We start from the raw sequence: 22,204 nt of genomic DNA on the forward strand, positions 1-22,204 counted from the left end.
AGTCCTAAGTCTGGCCCACAGTCCAACTCAAGTTTTACATTTATATCATGAAACTTGTATAATATCAGTTTTACAACAGAGGGAAGATATTAATGCCTCCCATCTACAGATGGAACTCAGGCTCAGAGAGGTTAAATATGGTTTCCCAAGACCACAAGGCCAATAGGTGACTGAGCTCAGACTGGAACCTAGACACGGCTGACTCCACAATCTGTGCTCTTACCCTCCATCAACAGTGGTTCTTAACCAGACACACCATTTGTGAAGGCGTAGCTTCCTGGGACCCCCCCCCTCCAAAGGACTCTTAAATAATCATTTCTAGGGTGCCTGGGTGGCTCAGTTGGTTAAGCAACTGCCCTCAGCTCAGGTCATGATCCCAGGGTCCTGGGATCAAGCCCCACATCGGGCATTCTGCTCGGTGGGGAGCCTGCTTCTCCCTCTCCTGCTGCTGCTTTGCCTGCCTGTGCTTTCTCACTCTCTGTCAAATAAATAAATAAAATGTTTTTTAAATAATCATTTCTAGGGCTTGGTCAGTACACCTGAATGTGTTTAAGCTCCTCAGGTATTTCTGAGAGTCATCCTATATATAGAATCACCCCCGTGCCTGATAATTTTGTATTATTAATATGGACAGCCGACTCCAGCAGGATGATCAGTGCCCTGGGGGCAGGGCCCCCTCCTCTAGCTCCTTTGTGACTGCCACTGTGACAACACAATGTCTGCCTACCCAAGGCAGGAGCTCAGGAGAGATCATTGGCCAGAAGGATTCAGAGCAGCTGCCAACCAGAATGTCAGCTGCCAAGGAGTTCCAGGGGAGCTAAGGGGAGTTAGTGCGTGAGAGCTGGCCGACCTGGCCACTCTCTCCAGTGGGCAGGAGGGTCACTGGGCCCACTTGGTGGGCAGCTCCAGCTGCCAACTGGGGCACCTCAGCTCAGCCTAGAACAGAGGTGTCAGGAAATAACATTCTCCCCAAGCTTCCTCTCCCAGTTCTCAAACTTAGAGGCCCAGACTAGGGCCTAGAATTCACTGAGGCTTCGTGACTATCTAGCAGTCAGGATGGAACACAGAAGCCGACCTCGGGGCATAGGCCTGAGCCGAATCCCGGGGGCTCAGTCCCGAACCTCTCGGATCCCACTCCCCTTCCATGTGGAACAGGAGGCCAGGGAAGGAGAAGAATGGGAACAACGAGAGCAACCTCGTCAGAGGACTCCTACCTACGGGCCTCCCGAAAGTGAAGAGCCGACAGACAATGTTATGGGTAAGGACAAGCTTCCCCCCACCTCAGGAAAGGGAGGTAGTGTCATATTTTCCTCCTCTGCCCACAGGAAAGAGATGTCAAGAAACAAAAACCAGAGCCTAAAATGGGCAGGGCTGGGGTGAGAGAGGAGTCCAAAAGGGAGGTTTCCTATTGTCTCAAAGAGCTGTCACAAGAAGCAAGGATATAATTTGTGAAAGCAACTGGAAGCTAAGACAGGCTGTTGGGAACATTAGGTGTCATTTAGGGAATCAAGAGCTTACGACAGCAAACACAGAGTGCCGGTGCCTTGGGAAACAAAGATGAATTACACATCAATTCCAACCCCAAAGAGCTGTCTAGTAGAAGAAAAACAAACTGTTAGGTTGGCTTCTGCAGAATTCAGAAAAATGACAGGAGTTCGGGGAAAATGGAAAGGATGGGGGTGGGGCATAAGGGCTGCCAGTGGCCGCTGTCTTTCCGGTGAGTGTGGTATCTCTCCCCCCACTTCTCACCTGCCATCCTAGCAAATGGGCAAATGATGGGGTTAATTATCAGAACATGAACAACACTGTGCTGGGAGAAAGGGTTCTCCGGGAACTTACCAAGTCTTAATTTTTAAAACTTATACACACCTTGAGACAGTCTTAAGTCATGGAACTGACTTTCCAGCTGGGAGAGTCCTTTCTCACTGGAAGAGAATAAATGGTCTCCAGATACTGCTTTTCAGGTTAGACCTTTCCTCAAGTTTTCTCAGGACTTAAAAGGGATGCAACGGGAGAGGAGACTCGTCTCTATTCACCCGCCCACTGCAAGGAAAAGGAGAGTAAATGTTAAAGGTATAAAATGCAAACCGTTCTCGGGCAGGATGGTTTGTTGTGGGGGCAGGATGGCACGCGGTAGCCAGGCTTCCGCAGAGAGCTGAGCACCCAAGGGTGAGAGGATCTAAAACAGGAGTGCTGAATACCAGTCACCAGCAAGGGCCGGAGGCCATCTCCAGCGAAGCTTTGTAGAAGAGATGGGCCTTCGAGGACCCGCAGCGTCAAAAACAACGCTGAGGGCGGGCGGGACACGGTGGACGCCACTAACTGGACTTCCTGGAGTTAGCAACCCCACCGTAGCCAGGGTCTGGCCTTAGAGCGCAGGCGCAAGCATCCGCGGGGCGGGGGGAGGACCTGGGGGTCTGAAGGGAAAAAAGGGGGCGGGGGGGGGGGGCGGGTAGGGTGCCAGGGACCTTCAGCCCTATTCCCACCAAACCCTTCCAAGGTATACAAAGGGCTGGACTGGGGTTAAGGGTTGAGTTTGGAAAAGCTCAAGTTTCCTATATGCTTCAAAGAGTTGTCACAGGAGCAAGGATATAATACGCAAAAGCCACTAGAAGCTAAGACAGGCTGTTGAGAACACTGGGTGCCATTTATAAAATCAACTTCTTAGTATAGCAAATGCTCAGAGTGCCAGGCGCCGCGGGGGAAAAAAGATGAATTACACAGCGATTTCAGCTGACAGTCTAATGGAGGAAACAGGATGAATTTTGCGGGGGTTCAGAAAGAAATGCTCACGGGAAGCTAGAAGGAATCCTGGGGAGCGTAAGGGCTACTGAAGGCTCCCATAATGTGAAGGGGTAATTATCAGAAGATGGAGAAACGCTGTGTTGGGGAAAAAAGTCAGGTTTTCTGGCAACTTCTCAAGCTTTAAGTTACAGAAGAAAAAAAAAAAAAAACAAAAAAAAAAAACCTTTGAGACAGGCTTAAGTCACCAAGCCGTCTGTTTGCTCTTGGCTGCTTGAGAAGAGTAAATGGCTAGACCTTTCTTCTCCCAAGTTTTCCGGGGACTTAAAAGGGCTACAGCTTGAGCAAGTAGTCCTGGCACTTTTCACACATGCCGCTTTGAGGAAAAACCGAGAGAAGTACAAAAATTCAAGCCACTCAGAGGCAGCTAAGTCAGTTTCACTTCGGGGGTGACGTGCGGTGGTGAGGCTTTGTGGAAGAGATAGGCGTGGAAGGATACCTCAAACTACCGCGGGTGGGGGCGCTTCTGACCACTCGCGCAAAGCCACTGAGCAGCTTCCGCTCCCAGAGTTGGGCTAAACTCCGCGGCCCTGGTCCGCCCAGGGCGCAGGCGCAAAGTCCGGCTGCGGGCGAGCAGGCGGGGCTGGAGCCCACGTGGCGGGGAAAGGGGGAGGAGGGTGGAGCAGGGAACAAGGCGGGGGCCGGGGCGGGGTGGGGGCGGAGTAGGTCTCGCGAGGCCGCGCCCAGGCTCACGCGGGCGTCGGGCGCGCGGTTGTAGCTCCCTGACGGCGGGAGAAGTCGCGCTCGCGACAAGGGCCGGGTGTTTGCAGTCGCGTGGTCATGGAGGCGCCGCTGCAGCCGCTAGCCACGACGACTCCGGCCTGTGGCCGGAGCCGAAGGCTGCTGCTGCTGCCGCTGCTGCTCTTCTTGCTGCCCGCCGGAGCTCAGCGAGGCTGGGAGGCAGAAGAGAGGCCCCGAACCCGCGAAGAGGAGTGCCACTTCTACGCGGGTGGACAAGTGTACCCAGGGGAGGCGTCCCGGGTTTCAGTCGGCGACCACTCCCTGCACCTCAGCAAAGCCAAGAGTAGGTGGTGCCCCGCCTAGAGGGAGGGTGGGGGCTGGCAAAGGGAGGCGGGAGGTGGAGAGGGCGGGAGACACGTGTACCATGGTAGTACCTGGGGGCCTGGCTTGGGCGGCACCCTATGGGTGGCCTTAGGCCCTTGGCCCGGCCTGCCTGGGGGTGGGGGTAGGGAGATAGAGAGGGGTTCCAGCTGTGAAGAAAAGGATGGGTTCCACGAATCCGATTTTGGAAGAAGTAGTGGTTACCGCAAAACCGCAGATGAGGGTAAGAGGGTGGCCCCGGCCCCGAATTTGTAAGCATCAGGATGTTGTGCAAACTGAAACACTTCCTCAGATATCAAAAAGTACCTGCAGCACATCGCCTCTATTTTCAAGTACTATTACAGGGAAGAATACATTGAAAAAGTTGAATAATGTTTCACAGAAAGTTGAATTAAACAGGAAAGTGGCTAACCAAAATGCTCCGGAGGGCAAACCATTCATTTTTCTTTCTTTTGTTGTTGCTTCTGATAAAGACTATTAGAAGCCACCTTCCCCAAAATCTGTATAGTTAATGGGTATTCTTTGTTTTTCTCAAAAATGAAGAACTTCTTACAGGGTATACTTGCGAGGTTCTTTGTAAGAAAGTGTGGGGGAGGGGGCGAGGTTGGAAGTAATGCATTTGGGTTGATGATAAACCTTGTGGCAAATTTGATTCCTGCCAAATTGGCCTTTGGTTATTTGCATTTCTGTCGAGTGTACACAGCTAATGGCCACTTTCAGGAAGGACACGTCGGACTAGATACTGAGAAAGTTGTGGCCTCCTGCATCTGGATGTTAAGATTGGCCAAAAAGAAGTGGCCAGGGGCCAAAGGATAACCATTACCACTTTGCTTACTTTTAAATAATCAGCTTTTCCTATGGATCATTTGGCATTCTGTAGATACATATTTGGTTCAATTACAGCATGTTCCCTGTGTGTATTCAGTAACAAAAGTAATACCTCACAATTACGAATCCCCAGTGTTAAACAGGATGTTGTTATAACTTGGGATGGAATGGGAGTGATAAATGAGAAAAACTGTTTTGCCTCCTTACACATTGGCAGTTCTTTCCTACTGAAAGTTAACTGGAAGTTACTCTTGGATTTTTGTTTTTAAAGATCCAGTCTTGCACTTTTAAAATCATAGTATTTCCAAGTCCTGTTGCTTTTCTTTGGCTTGGGAAGATATTTTGAAATATGGCAGCCAGTTAAGTATTTACTGGCATGACATAAATATCCCATAAGACACAAATTCCATCCAAGTCTGCTCATGGAAGCAAAAAAATAGTAATAATAAATTTCCCTTTACCAGCAAACCTTTTCAAAGTTTAGATATCTGTTGCATTTCTGTGTCACATGTAGGCTTATCTAGAATTAAAGATATGAGGACTTTTATTCATAAAATGGAATATTACAGAGCCATTAAATTTTAAACAAATTTTAGTAACATGAATAACTGTTCATGATTTACTCTCCCCCCCACCCCGCCTTTTTTTTCAGCTTTAATTCCAGTGTAGTTAACAAACAGTGTTGCATTAGTTTCAGGCATACAATACAGTGATTTAACAGTTCCATATATTACTCAGTTCTCATTACTGTTCCCTTTTTAAAAATGGGTGCAACATGATCCAAATTTGTGTGTTTAAGAAAGAATGAAAGGAAAAGACATGAAAATGTTAACAGTAGTTAAATTGATGGGAGGGGCAGATATGGGAAGAAGGGATTTAAACATTCTTCTTTATTGCTCTGCATTTGCCAGAATCTTTGTTAACTCTGCTATTTATATTTGGGACAGTTGTTATTTTTTAACAGATGCAAGGGGTTGCTTTGGGAATTCCATTTATAGATCTTAGTAAAGTAATTGCAGTCTTTTTAACCATATAATTGATGAGGTTTTTTTCGTTGAATAACACTTCCAGTATTTGCAGGTAACATAAATCTATATATAGAAAACCCTAAAGACGCCATCAAAAAAACTATTAGAACACTGCAGTTCTTAAGTCAAAAACCCCAAATTTCCAAAATCACAATTTTCAGAAAAAAATTATTTTTCAGAGTTGGTATTTCCTATATGCTAAAATCACTAAGGAGTGCCATTTTAACAGATCATTACAATTATAACCTCACACTTGAGTAGCATTTTCAGTAATGTATACAAAGCATATATAGTTCAGTTCCCCTCTGTCCAATTCTCCCTCATGGCCTTTACCTAATTAGATCAGAATATTTATAAGAGGGAGGCTGCTGGCTCAAGATACATAATCATGTGTTATATATTAGCTTCACAGAAAAATTCATCTTAACTTTGTCTTTATTCTCACAGTGGTCAAAAATGCTAGCTGTTGTAAACCTTACTTTCTAGGAACCTTAAATTTGGAATTGGGTGTTGGCTTCAATATATGTAGACTCTGAAAGTTAAGTGCTGAATGTGTTAACAGAAGATCAAGCTACATTATGATGAAAGCATGTTGGCTAGAATTACAGCATGCCCATACAAGAGAGTAGCATGAACCATTCAGTTTCCATCAGGTCACTTGAAACCTGTTCAAGGGGGTCTCCTCTTTCAGAGCCCTCGGGAAAATAATCCCATGGTCTGGGATTTTAAACTTCTCACCTGACATTTGCAGATTTCCTACTCCTTGAGCAGGTCTTCTGTGTGAATGTGGGAAACTGGACAAATATTTAAATGAGTACATCTAAAAGACTGTCATTAGAAAGAGGAAAATCGTAATTATTTGAACTGTAGGAAGTTCATTAACTTGGAGGGGCTATAGTGAAGTATCCAGTAGGATTTAGTGCAGGGATAGAATGTAGAGGGGTCTGTGAGCATGCATAGAAAAACAAAATCTATTTTCACTAATCTACAACTGAAATTTAGAATTTCCTTCCATTATGAACATCAGCAACAAATCACACTAGCTTCAGCAGTACTTGCTTATACATATTGCCAAGAGAATCGCAGATATTTTTATGCCACATAATTGCAGGTATCCTGCAATAAAATTTACACTCATCACTGTCATAGACAGTTACTAGACCACTGCCAGATCTTGCAGTTTTAAAGCTTTTATTTATTTGAGAAAGACGGAGAGAGCACGCACGCACTCCTGTGCTTGCCTGGAGGGTCAGAGGGAGAGGGACAAGCAGACTCTGCACTCGGGAAGAAGCATGAGAGAAGTGAGTGGGGCTTCACCCAGGGCTCCGTCTCACACCCTCAAGCCCAGAGATCATGACCTCAGCCAAAAATAATCAGCTGCTCAACTTAGTAACCCAGGCACTTCATAGATCTTGAAGTCTGAAAGTGTTAATAAAAGGGCAAAAGTATTACTATTATCACCAGGTTTTTTTCTATTACTTTGATAATTACATTTTAATATACTTGGCTCCCTTTGTATTTCTATATATTTTGTTTTATGCATTCAGTAACACTATCCATAGAAAAAGTCCATAAGCTTCACCAGATTGCTGAAGAGATGCAAAGGTGTAGAATCCTTAATTTTTAGTGATTTCCTGAAGATGTCTTTCTGTCATCCAATTTTCTCAGTGTTGTAGAACATCATATGTTTCTCTTTCTTAGTTTCCAAGCCAGCACCTTATTGGGAAGGAACAGCTGTGATAAATGGAGAATTCAAGGAGCTCAAGTTGACTGATTATCGTGGGAAATACCTGGTTTTTTTCTTCTACCCACTTGATTTGTGAGTAATACATGTACAGGTCCTAAAACGTCGGCAGTCATTATCAATCATTATTCAAGAACATCAAGTACAAATTATTTTATTTAGTTCTTGGTTCCAAAAAGACAAGCTGATACAAATTTTTTCAAGAAGGTAACATCTACCATATATTTCAGAACCAAAAGGCATTGTCCCCAATGCCTTATACTTAAATCTACATAATTGTTTTGTAATGTCATCATCAAAGAAAGGAAGGCTACAATTATATTAAGCTATAAAGCTATACCTGCTAAGGCAAGAAAATGGATATTTTAGATAGCACTTAATAGCAAGACTTAGGCCACAAATCTATTTCTCTCTCTTAACTAGAAAATTAGCTCTTTACACTTTTATTATTTGCTGCATCTATTGCTTTTCTGTGGTTTGAACATTTTCCTGAAAATACTGCATATGCTTAAGAAATAATGCCTATTTATATAAATTATGCTTGTTGGGGGGAATTTTCTCTTTAACTCAGATAGCACTTCAGATAAAAAGTTGACTCAAATACTCTTGCAGCTTTAGTTTTATCGAGGATATAGTTTTATCTGGAGTGTTCTTCAAATTCCATGGAATTTGAAAAGATAACAAAAAGAGACTTATCCTGACTTTTTCTTTTTTCTATTTGAATATATTTTTTGGCTATAAAAAAGAGAACTTTCTTCTATTTTGCCACTGTATATTAAGGTCTTTTTTCCATTAGGACTGTCCTAGAACTGTGTAAATAAAACCTTAAACTTACAGAAGAGTATACTTAAGCTTATCTCTATAGATTGTCTCTGGGCCAGAGGTGAGCAAACTTTTTCTATACGGGGCCACATAGTAAATATTTTTTTGCCTTGTGATCTCTTGCAACTATTCAGCTTTGCCACTGTAGCACAAAAACAGCCAGAGACTATACACAAATGAATGAGTATTGTTTTCTATTGAAAGTTTACTTACAAAAAATAAGATAGGCTGGATTTGGCCTGTGGACTGAAGTTTGCTAACCCCTACTCTAATCCAAATAGGAAAAATTCTCAGAAAAATTAGTTCATTGAGAGTAAACCAGTTCATAAATGTGAATAATACATAATCTTTTAAACTAGCAAGAACTTCCTTCTTTCTAATCCACTTGTACTGTGGCCTGACAAGCTGAAATGTATGATATAACTTAATTTCTAATAGAAACAAGAAGTGAAAATTTTATTTATTTTTTTTTTTTTAAAGATTTTATTTATTTATTTGACAGAGAGAAATCACAAGTAGATGGAGAGGTAGGCAGAGAGAGACAGAGGGAAGCAGGCCCCTGCCGAGCAGAGAGCCCGATGCGGGACTCGATCCCAGGACCCTGAGATCATGACCTGAGCCGAAGGCAGCGGCTTAACCCACTGAGCCACCCAGGCGCCCCGAAAATTTTAATATTAAAAAATGATAGGCCTTCTAAATTCATGTTGTTATAAAAGCAAAACTTTAACATCTTTTAAATATACAGGATGCTAAACATGAGTTTTGAGATTGGTCTAATATAGCAGACAAATATCCTGTTTCTCCCACTATTACTTTAAACTCCATAATGAATAAGACATATCTAAAGAATGATGTCACCAATGGCCTCCTGGGGCAAGAAGCTAAGATCACTTCTTTCTGTTTCTCTGAGATGCCAGATTGGGCCTGGTTAGAAAGGAAGAGTTCTGAGGCATTTGCCACTGTCTGCATGTGTGAAAGTCAAAAATGTAACCCTTTAGTTTTCTTTTTTTTTTAACAGATTTAATTTATTTATTTGACAGACAGAGATCACAAGTAGGCAGAGAGGCAGGCAGAGAGAGAGGAGGAAGCAGACGCCCTGCAGAGCAGAGAGCCTGAATCCGGGCTCGATCCCAGGACCCTGGGACTATGACCTGAGCCGAAGGCAGAGGCTTTAACCCACTGAGCCACCCAGGCGCCCACCCTTTAGTGTTCTACTAGAACTTTTTTTCTGTCTTCACTAAGAAGTTGGATAAATATGTCTCTAACTAGCATTTGTTGGAAGGCACGCAGGGGCCAACCATTCCTACCTTTGGAAAAATATTGAAAATACATATTGTAGCCCAGGTTTCCAGGGATATAATCTTAGAACTGTCTGCGTGCATGTGGCAGTCCTACATTTGAACAACTGAAACCTTCAAAAAGCCTGTATTGGGCTGCAAGAGGAATTTGTCCCCTAAGTCTGTGTTCTTCTGACTTTCTTGACCATGACCTGTACACAGTACAAAACCATTTTTTATTGCCACTCAATACACTGACATATACATACAGGGTATCATTCAGTCTGTAAACACCAGTACAGCCATGATCCTTAAAATCCTGAAACACTTCCATACGAAATAGTAAATAGCCAATTTCCCAACCTCCTCCCCAAGTTGCCCCTCCCACCTGGTCCTTTTCAGAAACCTCCAGAGGTAAAGCCAACTTCGAGTTAAGGTTGTTCAATATTTTTAGTATCACTCCTGAACACAAACACACATAGATATGCATGTGTATGTACACGTATGTTTCATGTCTTAACCTTCCTGTATATAAAGTATTCTTGTATTTTTTACTCCACTTGTTTAAAACGTTTGTTAAAATTCCATAAAGTCCCTGTGATGGTTCAGAAAATACCACCCTAAGGTAATATTCTCTAAACACGCCCTTCTGACAACAGGACTGGGAGACAAGGTAGAAGAGGACCTTATCAAGAAAGGGAAGGAGGATGGAAGAGCATTTTCTTATCTCTGAAATAAAGATCAGTGCATCTAGCTCATAGGGGTGGTATAGGAATATAGAAAAGGAGTGGTATGATGGAAAATTTGTGTAGATCCTTTGGAAGCTGTAAAGCACTATATAAATATAAAGCATTGTTATATAACGGAGAAGGGAACATTGGTTGACCACGGATCCATTAAGTTATAAAAATAAACATTTATTGAGATGTAATTGTGAACTCTGTAATACACATTTTTAATTAAATGATATTTGATCAAATCGTCTAGACAGCTACATCATGACAATGCTCATATATATAATTGTTCTTGATATGCATTTTATATATGCATATTATATAGGTGTTATAAAGGTGTTTGTAAAAACTAAGTCATTTGAAACTTCAAGCATATGCATATTTTGAGAATACTAAAATTTTTTTTTAACTTTCAGCACTTTCGTGTGTCCAACTGAAATCATCGCCTTTGGTGACAGGATTGAAGAATTCAGATCTATAAATGCTGAAGTGGTAGCATGCTCTGTGGATTCACAGTTTACCCACTTGGCCTGGTTTGTATCTTTACACTTAAGCATTTATAGGAAAAAGAATGGATTCACTTTTCGATTATAAGCAAACAACTCTCATTGTGATAGGAATATAGGGGTTTTTTAAGTTTTATTTTAAGTAGGCTTCACACCCAATGTGGGGGCTTGAACTCTTCACCCTGAGATCAAGACTTGTGTGCTCTACCAACTGAGCCAATCTGGTGCTTTAGAATGTAGTTATCAGACAGTTGGGAATAGATATATCTGAGAGCTACCAGTTCAATGAAGTTATGGCAAAAATGCTTAAGGATTTTTATAGGACATTTCTAACTTGGGAAAAAAGCTCACTGCAAAAGACATAATAGCCATAACAAACACCACTGAGTTGTATGATTACTTCATTATGATAAATTGGGTAGCCTTAATCTGAAGGGAAAAAATTCTTTAAAATTCCATTTCTCTGTTACATAGTTGTCTAGTATTAAAAGTCAAACTCAAAATAGCTTTTATAATTATTTTTCAAGACACACTGATTTTCTTAATTTCTGAATGTTTTTTAAACTCATTAAACATGAAAAGATGTTTCACCTGAATAATTGCCAAGAATTGCAAATTAAAATGACAAGAAAAAAATAAAATAAAATAAAATGACAAGAGATGCCATCTTTTCCCTATCTGATTGGCGAAGATTTTAAATATTGAAAAATTTCATCCAGTGATGACAAAGGTCTGAAGAAATGGTCTTCTCACACATACAGTTGGTTAATCATTCTGAAGAGCAGTATGTTTCAAAATCTGAAATGTGTGTGTTGATGTGAATTTTTCATCTCCACAATTCTGTGCATAAGATTTTATGCACAATAAAGATGGTTTAGAATTATCTTAGTTTTAAGTTAATATTCATTTCATTAAAATAACAAATTCAAAACTACTTAATCCACTTACAATTATATATAGATATATATATAACAACAATTTTAACTGGTAAGGATCTACAATTTAATTTATGTTCTCTTAAGTAATTAATTTTCTCAAGTATTTTTAAATGTAGTTATATATTTATTTGATTTCCTTTAACTATCTCAATTTTCAGATAAAACTTCCAAGAACTTAATTCTTGCAAATCTAATAGACAAATATGGCATGCCTTAAGTCCTTTAAAAATGTTTCCTTATTATTTATAAACTAAATAAAATTTCACATTATACATTTTAAATTAGAATCACAAAGTGAAAACAATGAGTTTAATTTGCTTCGTCGCTTCTATAAGTAATTCTAAATCTTTGTAGGATTACAACATAAATCCACTAGGGAAAAAGTTATATCCTCCCAAATAATTTGGGATTGGCTTCTCAAGAATTTTGGGGAGATACAATCTGAGCTGGATAGGTTACATATCAACCAGAGATTTCTACTTGGATATCACAACTGGGGCTGCAGACATCTAGAGCAGTATTTCCTTGTTTGCTAGCTGCTCTGTCCCACTAGGACACCCACATTCCCTGGTTTCAAGTAAAAATGCTTCAATCTGAAGACCGATGTGTCTGAGATTATACCTAACTTCCTTCCCTGCTTCAAGTGGACTTTGCATTCCTTTGTCTCAGAATATTAAAGTATCATCCAGTTGTATTCTATCTCTCAAGCTTTGTCTTGTGATCACAACTCTAAGGTTATGACAGTGCATATCCTTTGATCCATCAGTTCTTCTTCTAGGAATTAATCAAATAAGTATGCAAAGTTGAGAATACATCGATGTTTCCAGTGGTGTTGATAAAAGCAAAAGAAAAATGGAAATAGTTTAAATGTCTAGCAATAGAGGTTGGCAAAATACAGCATGTAAATACTTTAGAAATGTGATAAGTATCTCCATATTTATTTAAAGGAAATGAATATACAAAGTCTGGAGTAAAGGGGAAAAATAAAATATGTATTAGCTTGTTTTTTGTTAGAGAAAGAAAGTGTGTGTTTTGTGTTCATTCATATGTGTGTGACGGAGACTAATAGTGCTGTTTGGATCCATATGTTTACTTCTTTCTGAGTGGTAATGTTTTGTTTGTTACAGGATTAATACCCCTCGCAGACAAGGAGGACTTGGGCCAATAAGGATTCCACTTCTTTCAGATCTGGCCCATCAAATCTCAAAGGACTATGGTGTTTATCTGGAGGACTCAGGCCATACCCTTAGGTACCTTCCACTGGTTTTATATTATGACAAATCCAAATATTATTTGTAATCCTCCCTGAAATGGAGTTAAAAGATACAAGGTTTGATCAAGAAGAATTATTTGCTCTATTTGCAAAAATGTAGATACTGTTTAAAATAATTGGTGAGTGCTCTACTGAAATTAAGTGAGTATTGGAATCTGTTAAAGCTGGAAGATTATTTAGAGGTCTTTGACCAACCCTGTCATTTTACAGATAAACAGATTCATAGAATTCCATGAATTTAGCCAAAGTTATATAACCAGTTAATGGCAGAGCCCACACTTGAATCCAGTACCCAAATTCCTTGCCTGTTTCTTTTTCCTCTTTTCTAAAATGACTCCAGTAATGGTTTTTCTAAATACAGATATCCTAGTATTTAGCAAACTTGTGCCTTGGGGATTGGGACAAATTAAGGAAGTGCCATTAGAAGTCTTTGATAAAAGGAAAACTTTAACTGAAAAGAATTGTAATTTTGTTATAATTATATTGTCAATTTGCTTTACACTGCTAATTGTTTCTTTTTTAGAATGTTTTATGTGAAGGTGCCAGTATTTTATAATCCTATGTTTTTTAATAACAGCTTTATTGAGATATAATTCACATACAACTTACTCATTTAAACCATACAATTCAGTGGGTTCTAGTATAGCCTGAGAATTGTGCAACCATCACCACAATCAGTTTTAGAGTATTTTCATTACTCTAAAAAGAAACCCCATACCCATAGCAGTTACTCTTCCTTTCCTACAATCGCCATACCCCTGCCCTGGGCAACCAACTTATCTACTTCATGTCTCTCTGGTTGCCTATTCTGGACATTTCATTTAAATGGAATCCTACAATATATGCTTTTTTATGATGAACCTTTTCACTTAGCATAATGTTTTCAAGGTTCATTCATATTGTATCAGGTGTCACTACCAATAGTTTCTTTTTTTTTGTACTTGCTAACTCTTTCATCTTTTCTCCTTTCATAGAGTTTATGACTTAAGTTAATTCCCAAAGAGTAAATATGCCACTATAAAGACTGAAGCTATTTTACACTTTTTAATTATTTGAGCATTAACCAAGTAAAACCAAGTAACCCCGAGGTCATGACCTGAGCTGAAATCAAAGGTCAGCTGTTTAACCAACTGAGCCACCCAGGCACCCAAGGCATATTTGCTTTTGTTTGGTATGTGATGGTATGATGTGTGTTACCAAAGTAAGTTAAAATTGTCACAACAGACTCACTTACTTGAGAACAGACTTCATCACCATTAACAACCATTTTCTACTGTAAAAGTAGCTACAAGAAAGAACACCCATAGGAATAATAGTTAACAGTTTTGCCTGAGTTTGGCCAAGTTGAACTAGTCCAAGGAGAGGGAGCGCTAGTTAGTTCAGACATCATTAAAAATGATATTAAAAAAATATATTGAAAATATAAAAAAATTTATTAAAAAATATGTTGTAAGATAAGCAGGAATATTTTAGCAATGTTTAATATGACTATAAAACAAAATTTCATGTAATAAGTAATTGCATGTATTTCTATTAAAAATAGATCTCATTATTATGTATAATACTTGTACTCAAGCAATTAGCCCAAGTCCCTGAAATCTTTTTCTAAACCAAGTATTGGGTTGAAATCCAAACCAAGTATTGGGTTGAAATAAAGATGGTAAAGTCCTTTGGAAATTTTCATTTTTCTCTGGTCTGCTTTAACTCTTGCAATGCCATTCCATCTCAATAGCAGGTCTTTTCAATTAAACTATTCCATTATTCCCTAGGCCAAAAAAGTGAATCACACATACACATATTTAGAGGGAAAGGTAACTTTGCTTGTATTAAGAATTTTGCCTTTTCCACCTCTGGAAAAGGAAATACAAAGAGTTCTAAACAACCAGTGAGAAGACAGATCACTCCTTCACCCAGAGGAAGACTTTACTATGTAGATTCATAATTTCAATAATAGTGAATAGTAAAATCCCAAACCTAGTGCTCATAAAGATTTAAATAGAAATATAACAGTACATTGCTTACACAAAAACAAATTTTAAAGCTACCATTTGACAATGATATTTCCAAATTATACAGCGGATAAGCGTGGGTATGGGGAGGGTGTGTTTGCATATGTGTACACCAGTCAAGCAGGTTAACTAATGTTTGTCTTAATTGAGATGAAATGACTTCATCTGTACCACTCTTGTGTTTTACAGGGGTCTCTTCATTATTGATGACAAAGGAATCCTAAGGCAGATTACTCTGAATGACCTTCCTGTCGGTAGATCAGTGGATGAGACACTGCGTTTGGTTCAAGCATTCCAGTATACTGACAAACATGGAGAAGGTACCCTTTCCTTCTAAGCATCTTAGCCTTTTGATTTTTTTCATTTGAGAGATGATTGCATGATTAATTTGGGTTCTTAGTCAAAAAGTAATTTGGGTGATTCCAAAGTCCTCTAATTATTTTCAGATTATTACCTGATCTTCTTAGCAGATCCAGTTATTACTTAAAGTGCTTTTAACAAAGTATCACTAATATATTCTACTTACAGAATAAGAGGCAAAAATAGTCATTATTTGCACAGTCCACAGAGAAAAGTTTCTGCTACTCTGGTTTTTGAAATTATGTTTCTGTAAACTTAAAATGTGCCAATCTGGCAATATTTAGTCATGGAGGTTTTATTTGCATATGTACATTATTTGACTTAGCTTTTTCCCTCAAAGGTGATCCTTATCACACTAGTAATCTATCAGTTCATCCTTTCACTCCAACTTTTTTCAGTAGCTAAATGGAAAAGGTCAGATTTTGCTAAAACAGAACATGTATTTTCCTTTCAAAAGTATAACTCAGTGCCTGAGTAAGGGTTCATTCTAAATAAAAGGGAAACGCCACTCTCCTAGCAATTTTAAACTCTTACTTGACAGACAGCAAACTGTGGCATCAGTACACAGTACTGCAGAAAACAGAAGATAAGCTTATACTGGAAGTTTACATAAACTCGGAGAAGTTTTTGCCATGCCCTGACCTGTCAATTCACCAGATTCCCAAACCTTCCAACTTTATTAGGCGGACACTCAACTTGGTTTCTTCTATTGTAAATGTAACTAAATGTAATTGGCAACCATTGACATAGGTTAGCTGCCTGCTGATGAACTCCATGACTGGAATTCTTGGTGCAAGCAGGCAACTGAACAGTAGTCAAGTGTTCAGTGGCCTAGAAATGTTCTCATTGTTATAGGCTCTTTTCAGTTTCATTTTGGTAAAAGAAAAACCAAGAGTTGCTAAAGAGAACTGAAATCTGTTTTTAAACTGTCTTTTTGCCAATTTTGTTCCTTTCAGTCTGTCCTGCTGGTTGGAAACCTGGTAGTGAAACCGTAAGTCAAACTGATTTTTCTGTCAACGGGATAGCTGGGGCCAAAAACTGCCAACCTTAGAATAATCTTTCTTTGTAATAGAACCTTGATTTTGTAAAGGAAGTGAACATACTACAGAAATCATAAGAGTACAGGCATTCTTTGCACCGTAGAGAAGGTAGCTGAAACTGGAGAAAGCAGAGTAAATGTAATTGGCAGACAATGCTGTGAATTTTAAAACCAAGTATGAAGAGAGAGATACCATTAACAAAAAAAAAAAAAAAAGAGAGAGAAACAGTGGAGACCTGATAGAATTAAGTCAGAAGTCTTAGGGATCATGTATGGAGTTCCTTCCTATATTGTGGGCCAAAAAAAAAAACTCTAAAGCAAACCTTTCTGTATGTAGTAAACTTTTGAGAAAATCTGGCTTAATTAACATTGAGGCTAAATGATTCTCTCCTTTATTGTTTGAAGGAAGATTGAAACAGGTATATCCTTTCATTTAGGGAAGCTGTATAATTTATAGCCAATCCCTGAAGTAGTCTCTGGCCAAAATACAATTCAGAAACTTGCTTGAACCTTTTTTAAATAATGTGTTTATCTTCTAAAAATCAACAGTTCTGTACAAACTGTAGTTAGGAAACTGACAAATATTAGAGCATTGGAGGAAGAAATCATTATCTTACGATAAAAGAAAAATACAGATTCCTAAGACTTTCTTCTTTAGCAAATCAACAAAAAATACCATGAATCATAGACAATGAGAGGTAGAAATTCACTCTGTAACCTAACTCAGATTGGGGATTGGGTAAAGTAACATTTCACTGGTTCTGAACCAGTTTTTGAAGAGTTTGCAAAACAGCTTTGCCTTTGTGGATCAGAGTTAAGGTTACAGTACAAATTAATTTACTTCTACATAGATCTAATAGATCTCAAAGATAGATATGAAGATAGACATTAAAGGTGCTTTAAGCACTAAGTACTTTAAATTTACACATGAATCATTAGGTTAGCCTATAGCTATTGACTGTGAGGCTTCCATATAGAAATAGGAATCAGAAGCTGCAGGCATCGCCTGAGAAGCCTTAGAAGGCATTTCTGGATGGGTCTTCAAAGTCGGGGGATGTTCCCCCAGAGCTGTAGCAAAACCAACAAGGAGTGGTGAATATCCTCACATCAATCACATGCTTGTACTGAAAGAAGAGCCAGAGCTTCCAAGAGGTACAAAGTGACTACAAAGGTATTAGAGGATGAATGTTTTACATTTCAGAAAACATATTGACTATCCATTTGATTAACTTTTAGAGGGGCCACAAACCCCTTTGAGAATCTGATTAAAAAAACCATGAATTCTCCCACCAAAAAAAATTCACATATGTAATTACATACTGTGTTTGGGCATTCCTTTTCTTGTTGTCAGCTTTATTGAGGTATAAATAGATAAACAGAATTAAAGATACTTAAACTAAACAGCATGATGATTTGATCTGTTGTGAAATCATTATCACAGTCAGATTAATTAACAAATCCATCACCTCACACAGTTACATTCTTTTGTGTGTGGTGAGAACACTTAAGATCTACTCTTTTAGCAAATTTCAAGTACACAAAACCGTATTATTAACTATAGTCACTGTGCTGTACATGATATGCTCAGAACTTACTCATCTTAAAACTGAAGGCTTATACCCTTCGACTGGCATCTCCCCATTTCCCCCACCCCCAGCCCACAATTCTGCTGTTGCTGTGGGCATACTTTCAACAAACATTTCTTGACCACCTGCTGTATGGCAACTATTCAAACTCTTACAATAGGAAGATGGTATTTATTAGTGAATACCACAGCCAAGGTCCCTACCATCAGAGTTACATTCTAATTCTAATTTTAGATTGTGGCAAATGGTTTTAGAAACAGGTTGATGAGAATTGGTGGGATAGTGCCTGGGGTGAAGGATTAAGTGGTCAGAAAAGACTTTTAAGATGACATTTAAGTTGAAACATGAGTGAAGAGGGAACAAGTCAAGCATAGAGCAGTGCAGAAAGAAAAGCAAGGGCAGGGTCCTAAGGCCAGGAACCAACTTAGCATGTTCAAGAAACAAAAAGAGGGCCCATGTGGCAGGAATAGAGTGAGCTATGAGGAAGGGAATAGGGACACCAGTGTCACGTGGCATGGAGAATGGGAATACAGTGAAGTAACAGAAATGCGAAGTCTTTGGTGACTATGGTGAGGGCAGCAGCTAGTTTGGAGGAGTTTGAAAATAGATCTGCCTCACTTCTCTCCTGTATATTGCACAGGCCTCCTGATTTGTTGCCCTGACCTCAGCTTCTCTCCACTGCATGCCACTCTCCAAGCCAGGACCTTTTAGCAGCCCTCCAGTAGTCAAGTGACAAAAGCCAGATCCCTGGCATCGCTTTCAACCCTTTGCACTGTTTGTATCTACCAATCTCTCCCAGGTCATCTTCCCTACAATTGACACACACACACACACACACTGTGTTCCCTCCGCGTCCCTTGACTCACTTCTTCCCAAAGTCAGTCCTGCTTTTTCACACATTTGTGCCTTTACTTGGGTTTTTAGCCTGGAATATCTTACCCTTTCTCTAAATTCTACTCATCTTTCAAGACTAACTTCAATGTCACCTCCACTCTGAGGCCTTCCTTGATGCCATCTCAGCCTCCGTTTAGGCCTAGCCTGTGTCATACAGGATCATATTATGCATTGTGTCGGAAACTTGTGTACACACACGGCTTCCCCACAGGGTTGGACAAGTCTCAAAGACACGGACTTGAGTGTGGTTATTCTTGTATCCCCCACTGCCCAGCACACTACTGGCACACAGTGCCGTATTAGTCCATAAGTATTTGCAAATTGAATTTCAGTGCAGAGAGATTATAAACTGGCAAAGACAGAATACTCCTGGAAGTGACCCCTGAAAAATTATGTAATATTTACTATATGCTGAAGACAAATTCTGAAGAAGATGCATAGAGAACTATCATAAACAATACTGTTTATGTATAGGGCAGATGTACTTTACCTGTAACTGTCAAATAATGTAGTTAATGTGAGCTCAAATCATATTGGAATTTTTTTTTTAATTTAATAGGGTTCTAAGGCTGTGATTCTGTTAAGGAAGGAGCATTTTTTTCCCCAGAGTGTTGATTCACTAGTGATTGAACGTACTACTCCATATATGTTAGTATTTTTTTACTTTGTAGTTTGAGATGAAAAGGTTGCATTCTGGACCTCAAAAAAATCCATTTACTGGATAAAGAAGATATATATATAGTGGACTACTACTCAGCCATAAAAAGAATTAAATCTTAGCATCTGCAGCAACCTGGATAGACCCAGAGGGTATCATCCTAAGTGAGATAAGTCAGAGAAAGACAAATACTCGTATGATTTCACTTATATATGTATCCTAAAAAAAAAAAAAAAAAAAAAACAGAAATAGACTCATAGATACAGAGAGGTATAAATAGATGAGCAATATTGCCAAATATTGTTTGCCAAAGGGGATGGGACCAGGGGGATAGACAAAATACATGAAGAGATTTAAGAGGTATAATTTTCCAGTTATAAAACGAGTAAGTTATGGGGATGAGAAGTACAGCGCAAGGAATATAGTTGATAATATTGTATGGTGACAGATGGTGACTGGACTTATTGTGGTGATATTTCATAATGTATATAAATACTGAATCACTATGATATACACCTGAAACTAACACAGTATTGTAAGTCAATTATTTTTAAATAAATAAAAATCAATTTGAACACACTGCTGCCTTTCAGGTTATTGTGGCATACCAACATTTCATCAGCAGATAACTTTAAAAATACATTAACATCTGTAGCCATGCTCTCTTAATGTGTTTGACTTAATTAGATCAAACCTGAAGATGTCATGAAAGCCTGGTGGCCAAGAGAAGAGCTGTAAGTAAATTTTGGGATGCTTGAATACAGATGTTAATTTATTAACAAAATTTGCCTTTGGGATAGGTGAGATTAGTAGGTAGGACAAATCCAGTTTTTCCTGTATATATGATGTAATTTGGCACACAAAAATCATCTTTATCTTATTTAGTCAAGAGATGGGCAACCAACATCAGACTACTACCGATGTACTTTGGCTTTTAAATAATTTGCAAACATCAATTTGAAGAGATCTGTGCACCCCTGTGTTCAGTGCAGCGTTATTTACAACAGCCAAGATATGAAAGCAACCCAAGTGTCCACCAAGAGATGAACGAGTAAAGAAAATGTGTATAAACATGATGGAATATTACTCGGCCATAAAAATGAATGAAATCTTTTCATTTGCAACAACATGGATGATCTAGTGGGTACCATGCTAAGTGAAATAAGTCAGAGAAGGACAAATACTATATGATTTCACTTAAGTGTGGTCTCTAAAAAACAAAACAAATGAACTAACAAAATCAAACAATATTAAATATAAATACTGGTGGTTGCCAGAGAGGAGGTGGGTTGAGAAAGTACAAAATAGATGAAGGGGATTAAGAGGTACAAACTTCCAGTTATAAATCAATCACAGAGATGGAAAGTATAGCATAAGGAATATAGTCAATATTGTAATAACTTTGAGGACAGATGAGAACTAGACCTATTATGGGGATCATAATGTATAAAAATATTGAATCACTATGATATATGCCTGAAACTAGTAAGATATTATATGTCAATTTTACTTTTAAAAAAACTAACAATTTCTAAAAATGAATAATTTGCTTTTTTTTTTAACAGATAATTCCAGATCCAGCTGGGAAACTGAAGTATTTCGATAAACTCAACTGAAAAATACTTCCTCAGGTTTCAATGCTTGAAAGTCCTCAATAAAGTTCACCGTTTTAGTACCATACTGTGTTACAATAGTAATTTCTTTTTTCTTTTTTTTTTAAATAGTAATTTCTTAAAGAATATAAAACTCCCTAAGGTATTTAGTGTTCAAGTTAAACACTGATGCCAAAAGATAGGAAGTTTCTCTCTTCCCAAAGTAAGAAATGTCAGATTGAATCAAACTAGTAACAAGAGTAACCAATATTTATGTAATACATCTCAGGTGCCAAACATTGTGTTAGGTGATTAGCTGCATTATTAGATTTAATGCTCAAAGCAACTCTTGGAGTTCTTTATTTTTTTAAAAAAGATTTATCTAATTATTAGAGAGCATGGAGTTGGGGGGTGGATAGCAGGCTCCGTGCTGAGCATGGAGTGTGATGTAGGGCTCCTTCCCATGACTCCAATATCATGACCAGACCCGAAACCAAGAGTCAGACATTTTGCCAACTGAGTCACCCAGGCTCCCCAAGCTATATCTTCTTGATTAATAATTTCCATTCCATTCCTTTAATAATGTTCTAGTCTCCAGTTCAATTTAGGTATGTTATGCTCAGGTTCATTCCAAAAAGCCAGTTGTTAATGTTTCATTCAGTATTCAGCAACTTTTGATCATCCCCTCTAAATACCTGGCATTTATCAAGTAGCCAAAGACAAATTTTTGCCCTCAAGGAGCTTAGTATTTGATTATTGAGACAGGTGCTGATAGTGTAGTAACTGGGGGTGGGGGGAAACCTAAAAATAAAAATACATCCCGAGTCACCACTTTCTTATTAACTGGATAATGTAAGTAGCCTATGAATAAAATGGCATTAAATACATTCCTTCTCAGTGCCTTTTATAAATTATCCCTTTAAATAACTTACCTCTGAAAGTCCACAGGTCCAAAATTATATCCTAAAGATGATCTCAGGTGGCCAATTACAGAAGACAGGAAAAGTAGTGTTTAGAAAGGAGAGTCCCGTATCCTCCTGGAGAGGGTGGGC

General features: G+C 38.9%; 1 protein-coding gene across 3 annotated transcripts; it reads left to right on the forward strand.

Annotated features, from left to right (window-relative positions):
- The first annotated feature begins 796 nt into the window (after positions 1-796).
- PRDX4 (peroxiredoxin 4) lies at positions 797-21,238 on the forward strand. Of its 3 annotated transcripts, XM_059157410.1 has the most exons (8): positions 3,467-3,826; positions 7,422-7,539; positions 10,714-10,830; positions 12,869-12,991; positions 15,213-15,343; positions 16,340-16,374; positions 20,248-20,294; positions 21,126-21,238. In XM_059157410.1, exons 1-8 carry the CDS (start codon positions 3,583-3,585, stop codon positions 21,127-21,129), a joined length of 819 nt encoding a protein of 272 aa, XP_059013393.1. In that variant the 5' UTR covers positions 3,467-3,582; the 3' UTR covers positions 21,130-21,238. The 3 variants fall into 3 exon arrangements, with proteins under 3 accessions (XP_059013394.1, XP_059013393.1, XP_059013392.1); XM_059157411.1 differs by lacking the exons at positions 3,467-3,826; positions 20,248-20,294 and adding an exon at positions 797-1,258; XM_059157409.1 differs by lacking the exon at positions 20,248-20,294 and having other exon boundaries at positions 3,468-3,826.
- Positions 21,239-22,204: the final 966 nt, after the last annotated feature.

The sequence above is a fragment of the Mustela lutreola genome, chromosome X (genome assembly GCF_030435805.1).
Source record: "Mustela lutreola isolate mMusLut2 chromosome X, mMusLut2.pri, whole genome shotgun sequence".
Taxonomy (NCBI): Eukaryota; Metazoa; Chordata; class Mammalia; order Carnivora; family Mustelidae; genus Mustela; species Mustela lutreola.

What these genes read in the sequence shown, in the direction of transcription:
- PRDX4 (XM_059157410.1), top strand. Translation starts at nt 3,583, where the DNA reads ATGGAGGCGCCGCTGCAGCCGCTAGCCACGACGACTCCGGCCTGTGGC. An exon ending in GCACCTCAGCAAAGCCAAGA is followed by an intron (nt 3,827 to 7,421) that starts GTAGGTGGTGCC and finishes TCTCTTTCTTAG; the next exon opens with TTTCCAAGCCAGCACCTTAT. An exon ending in TACTGACAAACATGGAGAAG is followed by an intron (nt 15,344 to 16,339) that starts GTACCCTTTCCT and finishes TGTTCCTTTCAG; the next exon opens with TCTGTCCTGCTGGTTGGAAA.